Here is a 15,884-nt window from a genome sequence, read left to right as displayed (position 1 = left end):
TGCTAAGAACAAAAGTTGGTTAATACTCGGTGTATTAACCATGCCTCCTTATTTTCTGTATGCTGATGGTTTGACAGATGGGGACTTAATGACCCTGGACAGACTGCCCTTTCCAGGGCTACCCAATTCAGAGAGATAGTAAATGACTGCCTTCCTGCATAAATTACACATGCAAACCAACTGATTCACAGCCCATACCCAACTACCTCTTTCATGAAGCTCTAACACTCAGAGCCACTATCCCCCTGCCCTACTCACCATAGGGCCAGGTAACAGACAACTTGCAACAGTGCCTACACCCTACAGCCTACTGAAATTATTTAAACTAGCCAGTCCTAAACCTCCTTACCCTTGCTTTCCCATTCCTTCCCAAGGAAACCACAATAAAGGCTCATGCCCACATTGTCCCCTTACTCCTTCCGTCTCCAGACTAACCCTGGTGTTTCCTTTTGGTTCTGTGTGATGAGGCACGCATCCTCCTCTTAGGAACTGTGAATGACAAAATATCTTTCAATGGCAACTGTCCCCTGATCTGAGGGTCTCACCATATCTGAACAATAATAAAACCTCAATTTTAAAGCCCTCAGGACCAACTAATGATGCATCCCTATTTAGTAATGTCTACTGAACAAATATATGAATAAATAAGCAAAGACTGAAGGCTGGCAACAAGGAGGCAAGCAAACACTAGATCAAAATTTAAAGACCTGAATGCTAGCATTTCCAGTATGTTACACATTGGGCAGCAGCAAAATGGATTAGAATTAACTTCCCCACAAGACAATGAGTAGATTATCTTTAACAGTATTGTTAGACGGAAACCAACAATTGTACAATTCATCACAGAGAATAAAACTGACTCTAACTTGAAGGCCCTGTCTTTCGAGGATGCATGTTCTACTCTCCACCCTTACTACTCTCAAGCCCTTGCTCTAATGCCTTGAGCTGGGGGCGGAGGGTGTGGTGAGAGAATGAAGACTACAAGAGTACATGCTTCCTTCTGGAAGTGATGAAAATATTCTAAAATCAACTGTGGTGATGGCTGTATAACTCTGCGAATATTCTAAATACTACTGAGTTGTACACTTTATGTGGATGAAATGTATGGTCTATGAATTACATCTCAATAAAGCTGTTACCACACATGATGTTTCTAAGGCATTTTTCTTGTGAAAGACTAAAGAAATTGAGAACCAATTTTTACTGTAGAAAAGCTACTAAAATCTGTGGTCAAATGTTTACAGATAAAAGAAAATATTATAAAATACTAATGAATACATGACCTAGAAGTAAAAAAATGCCTCCTATTTTAAGGGATGAAAATGAAAGTCTATCATGTTTTTTTTTTTAATTTTAATTTTTTAAGTAATCTCTACATCCAATGTGGGGCTCAAACTAACGACCCTCAGATCAAGAGTCACATGCCTTCTGAGCCAGCCAGGTACCCCAAAAGTCTATCATGTTAAATACTCATTTAAAAATGGTCAGTTTAAACCAAGCATAACTCAGGTAAAACAACATGTCTACATTTTAAAAATTATAAACTGCCTTTTATTTAACTACGTTTAAACTATACCAAAACACTACTCTTTGGAACCTGTTATCTTGATAGGACTAGTCTAACGTTCTAAAAGTTGTAAAATGATTTATCTCAGAAATTTCTTAAATAATAATAAATTTCCAAGTGTGGATATTACATATGCTAATTTTGAGATAAACAAGAATTATGGAGAGGTACCAACTGTCCAATCCAAGCAGGTTTGGTAATTCTGATACTCCAGGAATTTATTATAAAGGCAATTTCTCCCAGAATGCAAGCTGTCATATCTAAAAACCATGCTGCTTTGACAGGCTCTTTTTTAATTATTCAACTAGCTTATGTTAAATATTCCCCATCAGTGGCATCCTTAAATTTAAAAATAAAAGTCAAAGTCTAAGTTCTCACAACACTTGCTCTCTAAGAATACTTATTCACATCTGAAATTCTTAGAACTGCATTCTAAAAACTTCTTTGAAGTTGGAGGATGAATTGGTATTTTAGAGGAGAGAGTCAAAGTAAAGTTTAATTATTCTCATTCTCATCTCCAAATCGTAGTTTTGTTTAATCTACGCCTTTGGAGGAAAACATGAAGAGACGTATATAATAAATAATGTTATGGTCATATAAAAATCAGCTGAAGAAACTATTCTTCCCTCTATGTTTAAATACAGATCCTAAAAAGGGAGAATATTCAAACCTGGAATAATTCCAGCTAAAGAGAGAAAAAGTAAAACAAAAAGGACAAAAGACAGTTGCACTGAACAAGTTAAAAAAAAAAAACAAACACTGCACTATGTTAAGAAGGTGGGCAACAAGATATAACAAGAATGTGCATAGCAGATATCAACAAAATCATGAATCCTTAAGTTGGTGATAATTCAGAATACTGTAAAACATCAAGCACAAAATGACATTCCTTAGAACATATGCGGTTAACACGCATTTTAAAAATAAATTAATGAATAGGTGTACAGATATTCAATATACCTGAAAATGTACTGAATTAAAAATGAGTGCATGTACACATAGTGACTTAGGCTTTCAGAACTCTGTACTGCAGTAAATGGATGAAGAGGTGAGAAAGGAAGAAAGGGATGAAAGAGAGACAACTAACCTCATCTATCCAGTCAGTCTGACCTTACATACGTAAACTCATGTAATCTTTACAACGGTCTCATCAGAACATCCATACATTTTAAAAACAAGGAAACTTAGGCACAATAACACCTGTAACACAGTCATCGTCATCAGCAAGTCACCAGTGGCAATGGGATTTCAGAGTGGTTCTGAAGTCTAGAGTTTTTATCAAATTTCTGAACAGAACTAGAGGAGAGTTTAATAGTTTCTCAAATGGTCATTGTTTACAGCAGTGATTCTAAACTGGAGGTAAGAAGTTCTACTGGCATCTACAGGCCAAAGGGCAGAGGTGCTGCCAAGTATCCTACAAGGCGCAAGATAGTTCTCCAAAACAAATAACCATCTGGGGGCATCTGGGTCGCTCAGGCAAGTAAGTGTCCGACTCCTGATATCAGCGAAGATCGTGATCTCAGGGTCCTGAGATCAAGCCCCTTGTCGGGCTCCCTCCACACTGGGCACGGAGCCTGTTAAGATTCTCTCTCTCCCTCTGCTCCTCTCCCGGCCCCATCTCTAAAAAAAGAAAAACCAAAAAGGGGCGCCTGGGTGGCTCAGTCAGTTGAGTGTCCAACTCCTGACTTCAGCTCAGGTCATGATCTCCGGGTCCTGGGATCAAGCCCCATGTGGGGCTTCCTGCTCAGCACGGAGTCTGCCTGAGGATTCTCTCCCTCTCTCCCCAGTAAATCTTAAAAAAAAAAAAAAAAAAAAAAAAAAACCCCAACCCCAAATAATCATCTGGCCCAAAATATCACTAGTACTATAGTTGAGAAACCATGCTTTAGAATGGTGTATTTCTGCTTGAAAATCTGTTATAATAAAAGAAGAAAATAACATTCCCCAATTTAGATGATTAAAAAAATCACCATCAACATTATTCACTAGACCTGCTTATTTCAGGCAAGGAAAATGTTACACTGCAATGTCTAAAAGAAACACAGGAACAGAAAATTACTATTACATGGGAGATTAACCAGGTATTATTACTGGGGGCGCAGAAAGGGGAAAATTTTCCCAAACTCCAACAACTACGTAGTTTAAGTAGAGGAAAAGTAATAAAAGAAAACAATAAAACTGCTGACCTAAATTTCCACTAGACAGTGTGAATATAAATCTCTGTAAGTTCTATCATGGGCCAATGACGATGTGGCAAACTTACACAGCAATTCAGTTTTTTGCTTCTTTTGCAGATCATTACATTTTCTGTATCTATCAATGTTTCTTTAGTCACTAATCTGACTATAAAGTTAAATAATTATTCTTCAAAATTCTATTACTACATTATTCAGGACTTTCTTGGTATCCTTAAAATGACATGAATTCATTAGTGCCCAAAAGATTTTCCAATACTTCCTTCATTTTAAAAACAAGATCCGCTCTTCGTATCACAACTATCTTCTCTCAACTTTGCAATTTGAAATCTTAATATTTAAGAGAACTCCAAGTCTTTAATTAAAGTTCTGCCCCTCAATTTAGACAGAATGACGTGAGCCCCCCCCCCGCACTCCCGTCTATTCCTGACTTAAAGAAACACTGTATTTTCCTTAGAGAAGCCAACTATTTTGGCCACTTATATATAAAAAGTATTTTTTGAACACACACATATAAAATTAAATATTAAAGCAAAACAGTTGTCTCATAAAAATTGTAAAATACGCTTTAGATACAATTAGATATCCTTCTTCATCTAATGTGTGTCATTTCTAATTTACCCAGTATTTTCAGTACTTTACATTAAAGAAAATCCTAAGATGCTTTTCTAACCTTAATATTGTTTTTCCATTCATTAATTTATTCCACAAATGTTTACATAGTGCTGGCTACTGCCAAAGACCACGTTTTTTAACATTTCCATTTTAAAGGCCTGAATAATCTCAAGTCACTATTTACCCATGAAGAAAAGGAAACAGCAATAAAATACAGGTAGCTAAAATTTGGTTTTCAAAAATTAATAAAATGCCACTCGATTTCACAGTGAGGAAAAATATATTGATCTTGTGCATGTCCACCTCAGAAAGGGTACCACCTGGTAGTTAAAAAGAGCAAACCCTGGCATCCAGTTGCCCCAGGTCAAAATATGCCCTATGTCATGCCACATGCCACACACTAGGCAAGTTAGTTTACATTTTTAAGTTATTTCTTTGCTCTATAAAAAGAAAATAATCATGCCTATACCTCAGGACTATATTAAAAACTGAATGAGATATAAATGCCAAACATGTAGCAAAATATAAAGACATACAGTACGTGCTCAGTCATTACTATCTATTATTATGGTGTTAGGACAAAACAATTACCTATGTGTTTAATTCAAACTATTATACTAGAAATAAATAATACCTACATTTTTAACAAGGATTTCTAAAGCTAAATGGATTTATTTCACTAATTTATCATTAGGATTGATGTGTTTGAAAGTTCCCTAAGACAAAATGATCTAGTTTACCCTTCTCTACAAAATCAAGTCTTAAGACCTGCTTTTATGCCTTTAAACTTAAAAGTACAAAAAAAAAGCAGATAATGCAAAACTCCCAAAGACAGGGGTAAAAATAAAGAATAGATATTCGCATATAACATCCAAAGCGAAGCATTTTGCATTTGCTTTACGGAAATAAGAATTTTAACAAAGTCTGTAAACTATAATAAAACGACTTCATCGATGTAATGAGAAAAAAGTACTTGCAAGTTTTTTTGGAGATAATCCAAAATAAAAAACCAACAAATTATGTAACATTCTTTTGAATTACTAGAAGGACACTTTTTATGAAGTGCTACTGACATATTATTACATATTCATCTTATATTTAAAAAGGACCTAAAATAAGTCTAGTAAAATCTGATTACAAAAAAATGAGAATTCAGACAAAAATTAAATTATTAAATGAATATGACCAAGTTGAACTGCAGTGCCTACGACCCCCATTCACATCTTTTTAGATCCAGACTAACACCCGCCCCAGCATTATCTACTTACAAAATGAGCGCACATATACATAAAATACTGCCCAGCAACATGCAGCAATACTAATGGCCAAAAAGGGTGATAATATTTTGATGCTTTAAAGAAACAAATTCTTAAAAAACATTTCCTCACCTATTATCAGATGGCAGAAGAGAAAGCAAAGCCAAAGCTGAAAGTTTTCTTCTTTCAGGCTGCGTAATGTTGTCCATGCGATCAACCCACATTTCAATCATATTTCCCAAAAGCTGGTCCATCTGAAAAAAGAGCAAGAGACATCTCAAAATATATGAAATGCTATTTACTTGTGGATAAGTACTGTTAAAGTCTAAAAGCTCATAAGGCATGGTTAAAGTTCAATTCCAACAAACCACAAAATTGAAATACAAGAAATTGGGGCAAGGCTTGAGCTGGAAAGGAATAATTTGAGCAAAACCAGAAAATGACTCTAATTAACCTTGGGAGCCAATTTATTCTGAGAGCTAGAGACTGTTCAAAATCAGTATGCAGCTGATGAGTGATTTTAGTAATTTCATTTAATAAATCACCAATCCAATACATTCTTCCAAGTACACTAAAAAAGTACATGCATTTTTCAAAACTGTCAACTTGTACTTAGGTTATAGTTATTTCATTGGATGATTAGATATTTAAATGTTAAGGTGTAATTTGCTGGACTGATTTGTTGCTACTTTCAGAGGAAAGAGCAGGTTACAACCTCAACGTACATAATTTAAAAAAAAAATAAGTCAGTTTCTAGGACATTATATACTATATTAAAAAAAATGAACATAAGGGGTGCCTGGGTGGCTCAGTCGGTTAAGTGTCTACCTTCAGCTCAGGTCATGATCTCAGGGTCCTGAGATTGAGCCCCACATCTGGCTCCCTGCTCAGCGGGAGGTTTGCTTCTCCCTCCTCCTCTGCTTGCACACTCTCATTCATGCTCCCTCTCTCAAATAAATAAATAAAATCTTTATAAAAAAAAGAAAAAGAAATCAACATAATACAGAAGTAGAAAGTGTGCTGGTTAATTGTACTTATCATGTTAGCTAGGCTAAGGTGTCCAGTTTTATGGGCAAATACTAGTCAAATACTAGTCTAGATGTTGCTGTGAAACCATTTTGTCGATATGATTAACATGTACCAAGAGTTGATTTTAAAGAAAAGAGATTACCGTAGATAATGTGGGTTGGGCTTCAATCAGGTGAATTTTGCCTTATGACCAAAAATTAAGGTTTCCCAGAAAAGAAGAAATCCTGCCTCAAGACTATAACACAGAAATCCCGTTTGAGTTTCCAGGCTCCGCTAAAAAATTAGAACTTGCCAGTCCCCATAATAATTTGTGCCAATTCCTTAAAATCACTCCCTCCCTGCTTCCCCCCAACCATTCTCTCGTATCTCTCATATTCTTTCTCTCTTCTCTTCTTTGTGTGTGCATGTAATGTGTGTAGATGCACACACACCCAATAGATTCTATTTTTTCTGGAGAACCTTGACTGATACACTTAGAATCTAGAAAGTAAAACACAACCAACTGTACTGATCATATAGACTGAAAGTGAATCTCAGGGTTTGCCTCATAAACACTTGTTCACTTACAGCACCTTTCAAAAAATGCATTTAATATCAAAATCTCTACCTCATGGATTTTGGTAACTTAAAATCAATCTTAAGTTCCCACACTCTTCTACTTTTATGCCTCTACATATTTTCCAAGAAATAATTCAACATTTTTTAAAAGTAATAAAACAGTCAAGGACAGGTGCCTGGGTAGCTCAGCTGGTTAAGCACCCCACTCTTGATTTTTGCTCAGGTCATGATCTCAGGGTCATGGGACTGAGCTCCACGACAGGACGGGCTTCACACTCAGTGGGGAGTCCGCTTCTCTCCCTCTTCCTCTGCCCCTCCCCCTGCTCCCACATGCACTCTCTCTATATAAAATAAATAAGTAAATAAATCTTAAAAAACACAAAAATAAACAGTGAAGGGAACACTTATTAGTTCAAGACAGTTATTTATACTTGAGCTCTGCAAACTGTGTGCTGCATCCTAAGATGCCACAATGAACTCAAAGAATATTTACAATTATTCAGAGAAACACAGAAATATTGGTCAGATACTGCAAAAAATGTTCCTTGTGATGACTTCCTATCTTTACAAAGTACTACCCAGAAATCCAGGTAAAACAAAAAGTGAAGGTGGAGGAGTCCAAACTGATTCTGAAGTTAGAGAATCTGAGTCGTGCTCAATAGGCACATATATTCCATTAGTGAGTATTTGTGAATATTTAAGAATGAAATAAAGATATTCTTTCTTTAGACTTTTGTGTATTATTTTTCAATAACTACTAAGTTATTAGGACACAAATACGTACTAAACTGTCTGGACCCAACCACTTAATAGAAGGAACTATTAGATATTTTTATTTCTTTTGGCCTATGAGCACTGTGAAAATATTACAAACACACTAAGGGAACCATGAAACACTACCATTCAGTAACTTCTGATATATACCACGAGTCTTCAATACACATATAATTTGGAAACAAATGGTAGAGATGTTCTCCAGATTTACTGCAATTATTATCTAGTAAGCAAGATTTTAAAAACCATTACCCATTATAAAAGCAAGTATCAAGATATCATTAAAATGTAATATATTCAACTAAAGCTACGATAATGTACCTGGTTGGAATAAAGATTCAACAGCATAGGCAGGTATCTCTATTGTCTGTTTTTATTTATAACTTATTTATTTCCTTCATTATAAAAATACTTAATAACATCACAGAACAGTGAATTTGTGGGGACTTTAAACAAGCAATTAGAACACAGGGATCAGCAAGCCTTTTGTGTAAAGGGACAGTTAAGTAGATATTTAAGGCTTTGTGCACCATATGTTCTCAGATGCTACTATTCAACTTCCAACATCAGTCATAAACAACATGCAAAAAATGGACACGGATGTGTCCCAGTACAAAATTTTGGATAACTTTCGTGTATCAGGAAACCTTATTGTTTTTTCAACCAATAAGAAACATAAAAACCATTCTTTATTCACAGACTTGAAAAAACAAGAAGCAGACTGGATCTGGCCCATAGGCCATACGTAGGCTGCTGACCCTGGGGAGCACATGAACAGAGCCAGAACAAGGATAAAACAAAAAAAGGTGTGTAAGCTGCAAAATGTAAGGAGGTGCTCATTCTCAGCAACTCACCTGTCTCACCCAAACCTGGCCCTGATAAGTACATAGTTCCCAATACCACAATAACACCTAGAAAGACCTAACTAAAACTTGGGAGACTAAGCCAAAGTCATCCAGAGGAGTTGAGCTTTAAGGTAAAATAGAACAAGATGAGGAATCAAGTTCAAGAAGGTGAGAGATTGGTAGGGAGTGTTTGTGGGACAGGGAATGAAAAGCTTGTATGCAAGGCCTCTGGAGCAAGAGGAAGACAGGTGCTCTCCAGAAACTGAAAAACATTCTGTGCAGTGAATGCCTGATCAATGAGCTCCAGAAGCGGCTAAAGGAGTCACGAACCAGATTACGGTAGGTGTTTGTAGGCAAACCTACATTAGAGAGGTTAGACTTATTCCTCGATCTAAAAGAAATCTCAGAACTGAGGAGGTTTGCAACAAGGAAGTGATAAAATCCTATGTATATAATTAGAAAACTCAACATGGTTGTTCTGAAGTAAACGTTCAGTAAAGTCTGAAAATTCTAAACAGGACAAATGGAACAAATCTTTTGTACAAAGATAAACCAGTAATATTACCCAAATTACTCATCTACATTTTTATTACATCTTTATAATTATTTACCCTGGAAGCATATAGACATTATGAAAACAATCTTAGTGCTGAAAATATGCATTTGCTGGACCCCCCGAAACTCCACTGCAATGAAAGTAAAGAAATATAAAAAGCAAAGGAATAATCCCATAGGGTCTATAAAGAAGAGAAACTACACTGGGTAAAGATGGCAACAGTGTTTGGAGGATGGCAGGTGGACAAAAGAATGTTAAGTGACTGGGCAGAAGAGAAAAGCCTGAAACGAAGCTGCCTGCCAGGGGAATGACAATCTAAGATAAGCAGCTTTGGTTCTCAGAACCCTGCAATCCCCAGGCCACGAAGAAGGCAGACGTGAGGCACAGAGCTCCAAAACAGGAAAACTGAGAATCTGTATAAGAACAACTAGAAGCTTATAGATCCCTTTTCCCACTCCCACATAAAATCAGATGATTTAAATGAAAATATAGATCCGGAATGGTGAGACACCCTCATTGGAAAAGCCCTTGTCCCTACCCTGAGTTCCACAATGGTTGTTCATACCCCGCAGGAGAAAAAGGGAAAAAAGGGCCTACAAATACTTCGATTTTCGAGTAAATTTCCCTACAACAAACTATGATTCTTCAATACCCCAAGGCTCTAAGCTCTCAATTAGGTGATCAGTCTAACAAGTTTTCATTATTCATTCAATATAAACAAGCAACTGTCAAACACTCCGAATAACAAGTGCTTCGAGGACAAACCCTTCTACCGGTGACTGCTGCAATGAGTCCAGCTCCTCTCCCAAAGACACAGAATCACTCTTAATTTAACTTGGCTTACTCTACTATCTCATACTGTTTTCACGGGTTGAAAAGAGAATTCTTTCTCCAAGATCCCTGCTTCCTTCAAAGCTCTCTAGATTTACTGGGACTCATTTTCCTCGCCCTATTTAATTCTTGCATATATTTTTGATGTTCTTCAGAACTGTGCTCACAGTCAGAAGTAGCCAGTTGAACTAGAATACTATTTTATTCACTTTCATCTCCCTCATCTCTACACTCAAACATGATGGCTTGACGTCAGTTTTGTCAAATTCTCTGAGAAAAAAAAAAAAATGTCCTCTTCATAATGAAAAATGAAAAGAGAAAAGATAAGAAGTATTGTTCCATGAAAAGCCCGTGCTCTAAAGACAGGATCGGAAATAAGTCTGAACCAATGATAACAGCCCTTTCCTCAATCTTTCACACTGCCAGTGGGTTCCAACAGTACCAGCAGTAGCCACGGTTCATTATTTCTCTCTAATATGAAATTAAGCCCAGTCGAGGCGGCCTATGCATGGTGCTGATGATCGTATATTATGAATATATTTAAAAGCACTGACCCATTCACTTAAAAATTGTTGAGGGTAAATTTTATGTTTTATGTATTTTATCACACACACAAAAAAAAAACCTGGAAAAAACGTAACATAGTAGATACCTTTTCGCTTCCCACAGCATACTGAACATATCTCTGACATAACACTCATACAATTATTGTGAAATTGCCCATTCAAGTACTCTTTTCCCTGAAGGCTACTCTAAGCTTGTCAAAACAAGTGTCCCCAGTGTACAGTGTAAAGTGCCTGTTCCAGGACGGACAGGAGGTAGCACAGTGTGGTCACTGAGATATCAGGCTCTGAAGTTAGGTTGCTGGAGTATATAAAGCAACTCCATCATTTACTAGCTGTGTGAAATTGAGCAAGTCAGTAAATCTCTATAAGCCTCAGATTTCTCATACGTGAGATGGAAATTAAAATACTATTATGTTAAAGGGCTGTTGCGAGAATTTAATAATACATGACATTTATATTGTTGTTAAATATACCGTTATTAAAATCACTCCACAAATTTTGAACTCAACTGAATAAACTCACTTAACTGTTTAATATTAGCCCATTGCAGTTAAATTTAATAAAGGTAATGAAAAACCTTACCTCTATCCATCTAAACAAAGGCTAGGATTTCTAATTAGATTATATTCAAATCTAATTCTAAAAAAATTATGTACATTCTTATTCTAGATTTCCTTGAAGTGGAAACAGTTTTGTTTCACAAAACGAAAGATTTTACAAACTGCCTCCATTCTAAAGACATCACTCAAGTACTTTCAACTTTCCACATCTTACAAATCTGAAAAGATTAAGGACTTAATACATAAAAACTGTATTTTAATATAATGTATATAGTCTCAAGTAACATCTCACTCAAGAACCTATTCTATACTTACCCTGGTGGTTGGTTTTAGTTATAGTATTTTTTCAATAAGCCTTTGCTGAAAAAGTCACTTCCCATAATAATTATGATGGAAACTCATCACATGACACTAAGAACAAGCTCAATAAAGGAATGGAACAAAGATTGTAAATAATTATATGTAAAGTATTTGTTTCCTTTTAAGTGTGAGTAAACAAAAAATTGCAACCATAAACAAAACAAAATTCCATCCTACAGTTAAGCAGAATAAAGCTGGCTATTATGAAAGAGAACAAATGTAAATTTCAATTGTTATTCAGAGATTCTTTTTTCTTTCTTCTTCAAAATCATGGGTACAATGTAAGTTATTAAGGTTCTAAAATACAAAATTTTAAATACAAGAGTTTTAAATTATTTTTTCCCCAATTATTTTCAATCCTTATTTGAAAAGACTTTCTTCAATTTAAGTAAATTGATTCTTACCTCCTGATTAAATTTATGTGCCATCTCATTAAGAAGTGAAGAAAAAAAACTAGTGTTTTGTAGCAGGACTCGACCCATAACTCCAAGGTATGTTGACATCACGACAGGATACCTCTGTACAATCAAAATACAGCACACATAAAATTATATCAAGGTATGAGTATAAACATGACTATGAACAATCATAGACATGGTAACAGTCAACAGGGATATAAAATAATACTCTCCGGGGCGCCTGGGTGGCTCAGTCGGTTAAGCGGTTGCCTTCGGCTCAGGTCATGATCCCAGGGTCCCGGGATCAAGCCCCGCATCGGGCTCCCTGCTCATCGGAAAGCCTGCTTCTCCCTCTCCCTGCCACTCTGCCTACTTGTGCTTTCTATCTCTCTGTCAAATAAATAAATAAAATCTTTAAAAAATAAATAAATAAATAAAAATAAAATAATATTCTCCTTCAAAATCGCTTTAGGATATACTGCCAATATTACCTGAGTTATAAGTAACTTTCTAATTATATGTCATACAAGGTAAGATACATATAATGTAGATTTTAAAGACAGAGGAACACAGAATATTTACCAACGGCTTATTTATTTATTTATATTACTGTAAATACTCGTATAATACATGGTTACGTGGATTCACTTAAAGAGACTGACTTAGAAAATAACCGGTATTTTCATATATTCAACACGTACTACAACCAGCACTGTTCTTTCCCATTACTCTGCTTCAAATCTTTGTGGATGAATACATGCATGCGAGAGATTATTAAAAAAAAAAAGAAGAAGAAGCTATAGTTTCTGGAGAAAGAAAATGCCAAGCTATATAACTACCCTGAAAATTACTTAATTTACTTCAAAACAACCCTAATAATAAGAAAAGCTTTCTTTTTATATCTAACAACAAAGAAGAAATAATTTTCCAATGAAGAATGAAAATAAAAGTAGAACCCTAGAGTCCATTACTATCCTTAGAAGCTTAAGGAAAATCTTACCTCTCCTTCTATAATACCTCTGAAAACACAGGGTAGAATCGGTTGAAACATCTGTGGACCTAATACTGGGTTCACTTTAAGGGCATTTTCCACAACCTAAAAACCAGAAAGAATCACTGGTAACACTAAATAATCCAAGTCACTGCTTCATGTAAAACACTGGTAAAGAAAACAATGTATTAAATATCACACACTAAATCGCAGAATACACACAAATACACGAGGTAGTCAATATTCTGGCATTAGATACACTTTTACAAGATAATCCATTAAAAATGGATTTGATATAAAATTTGATATGAAGTGTATAATACATATAGCTATACATCTCACACAGAATTATAATTAATCACATCCTAATAACAGGTACCATGTTGTCATTATTACATTTACATTTTAAACAAATAACCCTTACAAAATGGTACACTAATAGAGTCAGCAAAAGGCATTTCAAAAGTGTTGGCTTTTTTGGGGGCACCTGGGTGACTCAGATGGTTAAGCGTCTGCCTTCAGCTCAGGTCATGAGCTGATCCCAGGGTCCTGGGATCAAGTTCTGTGTTGGGCTCCCCGCTCCTTGGGGAGCCTGCTTCTCCCTCTGCCTCTCTCTCTCTCGCTCGCTTGCTCACTCTCCGTCTGTCTCTCATGAATAAATAAATAAAACCTTAAAAAAAAAAGTGTTGGCTTTTTTGTAATAAGGAAACAGTATGGTGGAGGCACAACAAGAGACACAAGGATCAGTGGAAGGGAATAGAGAGCCCAGAAATAAACCCACGATTCTATAGTCAATCAACCAACAAAGAAGGCAAAAATATGCAATGAGAAAAAGACAGTCTCTTCAACAAATGGTGTTTGGAAACCTCAAGGGCTACATGCAATAGAATGAAACCAGATCCCTTTCTTACGCCATACACAAAAACACCCTCAAAATGGATTAAAGACCTAAATGTGATTCCCAAAACCATAAAATTCCTAGAAGACAATGTAGACAGTAATCTCTTAGACATCAGCCGCAGAAACATTTTTCGAGATATGTCCCCTTTGGGCGAGGGAAACAAAAGCAAAATTCAACTATTGGAACTACATGAAAATAAAAAGCTTTTGCACAGCAAAGGAAACCATCAACAACAACAAAAAGACAATCCAACTAATGGAAGAAGATATTCGCAAATAATGTATCTGACAAGGGGTTAATATCTAAAATACATAAAGAACTTATACAACTCAACATAAAAATCAAAATCAAAACAGAACAACAAATAATCCTTTAAAAAATGAGCAAATGACATCAACAGATATTTTTCCAAAGAAGACATACATATATCCAACAGACACATGAAAAGATGCTCAACATCACGCATCATCAGGGAAATACAAACTGAAGTCATAATGAGATATCATCTCCCACCCATCAGAATGGTTAAAATCAACAACACAAGAAACAAGTGTTGGCAAGGATGTAGAGAAAAAGGAATCCTCGTGCACTGTCAGTAGGAAAACAAGTTGGTGCAACCACTGTGGAAACCAGTATAGAGGGTCCTCAAAAGCTTAAAAATACAAGTACCATAAGATCCAGTAATCCCATTACTGGCTATTTACCCAAAGAAAATCAAAACATTAATTCGAAAAGATATGTGCACCCTTATATTTATTGCAGCATTATTTACAGAAGCCAAGATATGGAAGAAACCCAAGTGTCTACCTATAGATGAAAAGATAAAGAACATGTGGTGTACACACACACACACACACACACACACACACACACAAATAGAATATTACTCAGCCATAAGAAAGAATGAAATCTTGCCATTTGCAACAACGTAGATGGATCTAAAGGGTATAATGCCAAATGACATAAGTCAGAGAAAGACAAATAACATATGATTTCACTCATGTGTGGAATTTAAAAAACAAAACAAATAAAGAAAAAAAGAGACAAACCAAGTCACATAGTCTTAAAAACAGAGAACTGGTGGTTACCAGAAGGGAGGTGGGAGGTAGGTGGGAGGTGGGAGGTGGTGTGACATAGGTGAAAGGGATTTTTTTTTTAAAGATTTTATTTATTCATTTGAGACAGAGAGATACAGAGGGAGAGAGAACATGAGCACGGGAGAGGCAGAGGGAGAGGGAGAGCAGGCTCCCTGCCGAGCTAGGAGCCAGACACGGGGCTTGATTCCAGGGCCCTGGGATCATGACCCAAGCCAAAGGCAGACACTTAATCATCTGAGCCACTTATTGTGTTGAGAACTGAGTATGTACAGAACTGTTGAATCATTATATTGTACACCCAGAACTAATAGTATACTGTGTGTTAATTATTTAAAAAAAAAGGGGGGGATGGCTTTTAAGAGAGAAAAGGTAAGTTAGAAAAAATATACTCACTATCCAAAAATCAATCTACCTGTAAGTTTATCAATAAATTAGACAAAAAACAGCTTGTTGCATATATATTGCTTGTATATTGGGAAATAATCTTATTTCATTTATAATATAATTATATAGGTTATCAATCATGAGCTGATTGTCACAGGTGAAAACTCTGAAGGATAAGTGAGAGTGCTTCCCTTTATCATAACAATGACGGCATGAAATTCAAGCACAGTGAGATTTTTTTTGTTTATTTTTGTTTTATTTTTTAGGAAGATAGGAAGGCAGTAGTCAGGAAGCAGCAATGAGGACAAAGAAGGAATCTTCCATGCTTCCAGCCCCACTGTTAAGAGGGAAGGAATGAAAACAGACACCATATGAGAGGGTTATGAGCAAGTACTAATCTC

At 35.9% G+C, this 15,884-nt stretch overlaps 1 protein-coding gene across 5 annotated transcripts in view; it reads right to left on the bottom strand.

Moving 5' to 3' along the window:
• IPO11 (importin 11) overlaps window positions 1-15,884 on the bottom strand; it is a 194,632-nt gene that overhangs the window by 64,091 nt on the left and 114,657 nt on the right. For all 5 annotated transcript variants that reach the window (XR_003612426.2, XM_028123860.2, XM_028123863.2 and 2 more), the window contains 3 exons: window positions 13,111-13,206; window positions 12,117-12,230; window positions 5,766-5,887 (listed from right to left, as the gene is read on the bottom strand). Coding sequence is in view for 4 of the 5 variants with exons in the window: in XM_028123860.2 (XP_027979661.1) it covers window positions 5,766-5,887; window positions 12,117-12,230; window positions 13,111-13,206 (332 nt within the window). In the remaining variant the exon portion in view is untranslated. The remainder of the gene's footprint in view (window positions 1-5,765; window positions 5,888-12,116; window positions 12,231-13,110; window positions 13,207-15,884) is intronic.

Source organism: Eumetopias jubatus, unplaced genomic scaffold (assembly GCF_037043125.1).
Source record: "Eumetopias jubatus isolate StellerSeaLion01/CBP00866 unplaced genomic scaffold, mEumJub1_p1.0 scaffold_5, whole genome shotgun sequence".
Classification (NCBI taxonomy): domain Eukaryota; kingdom Metazoa; phylum Chordata; class Mammalia; order Carnivora; family Otariidae; genus Eumetopias; species Eumetopias jubatus.
Note: the sequence above shows the minus strand (reverse complement) of the source record. Positions and strands in the feature narration are given on the sequence as shown.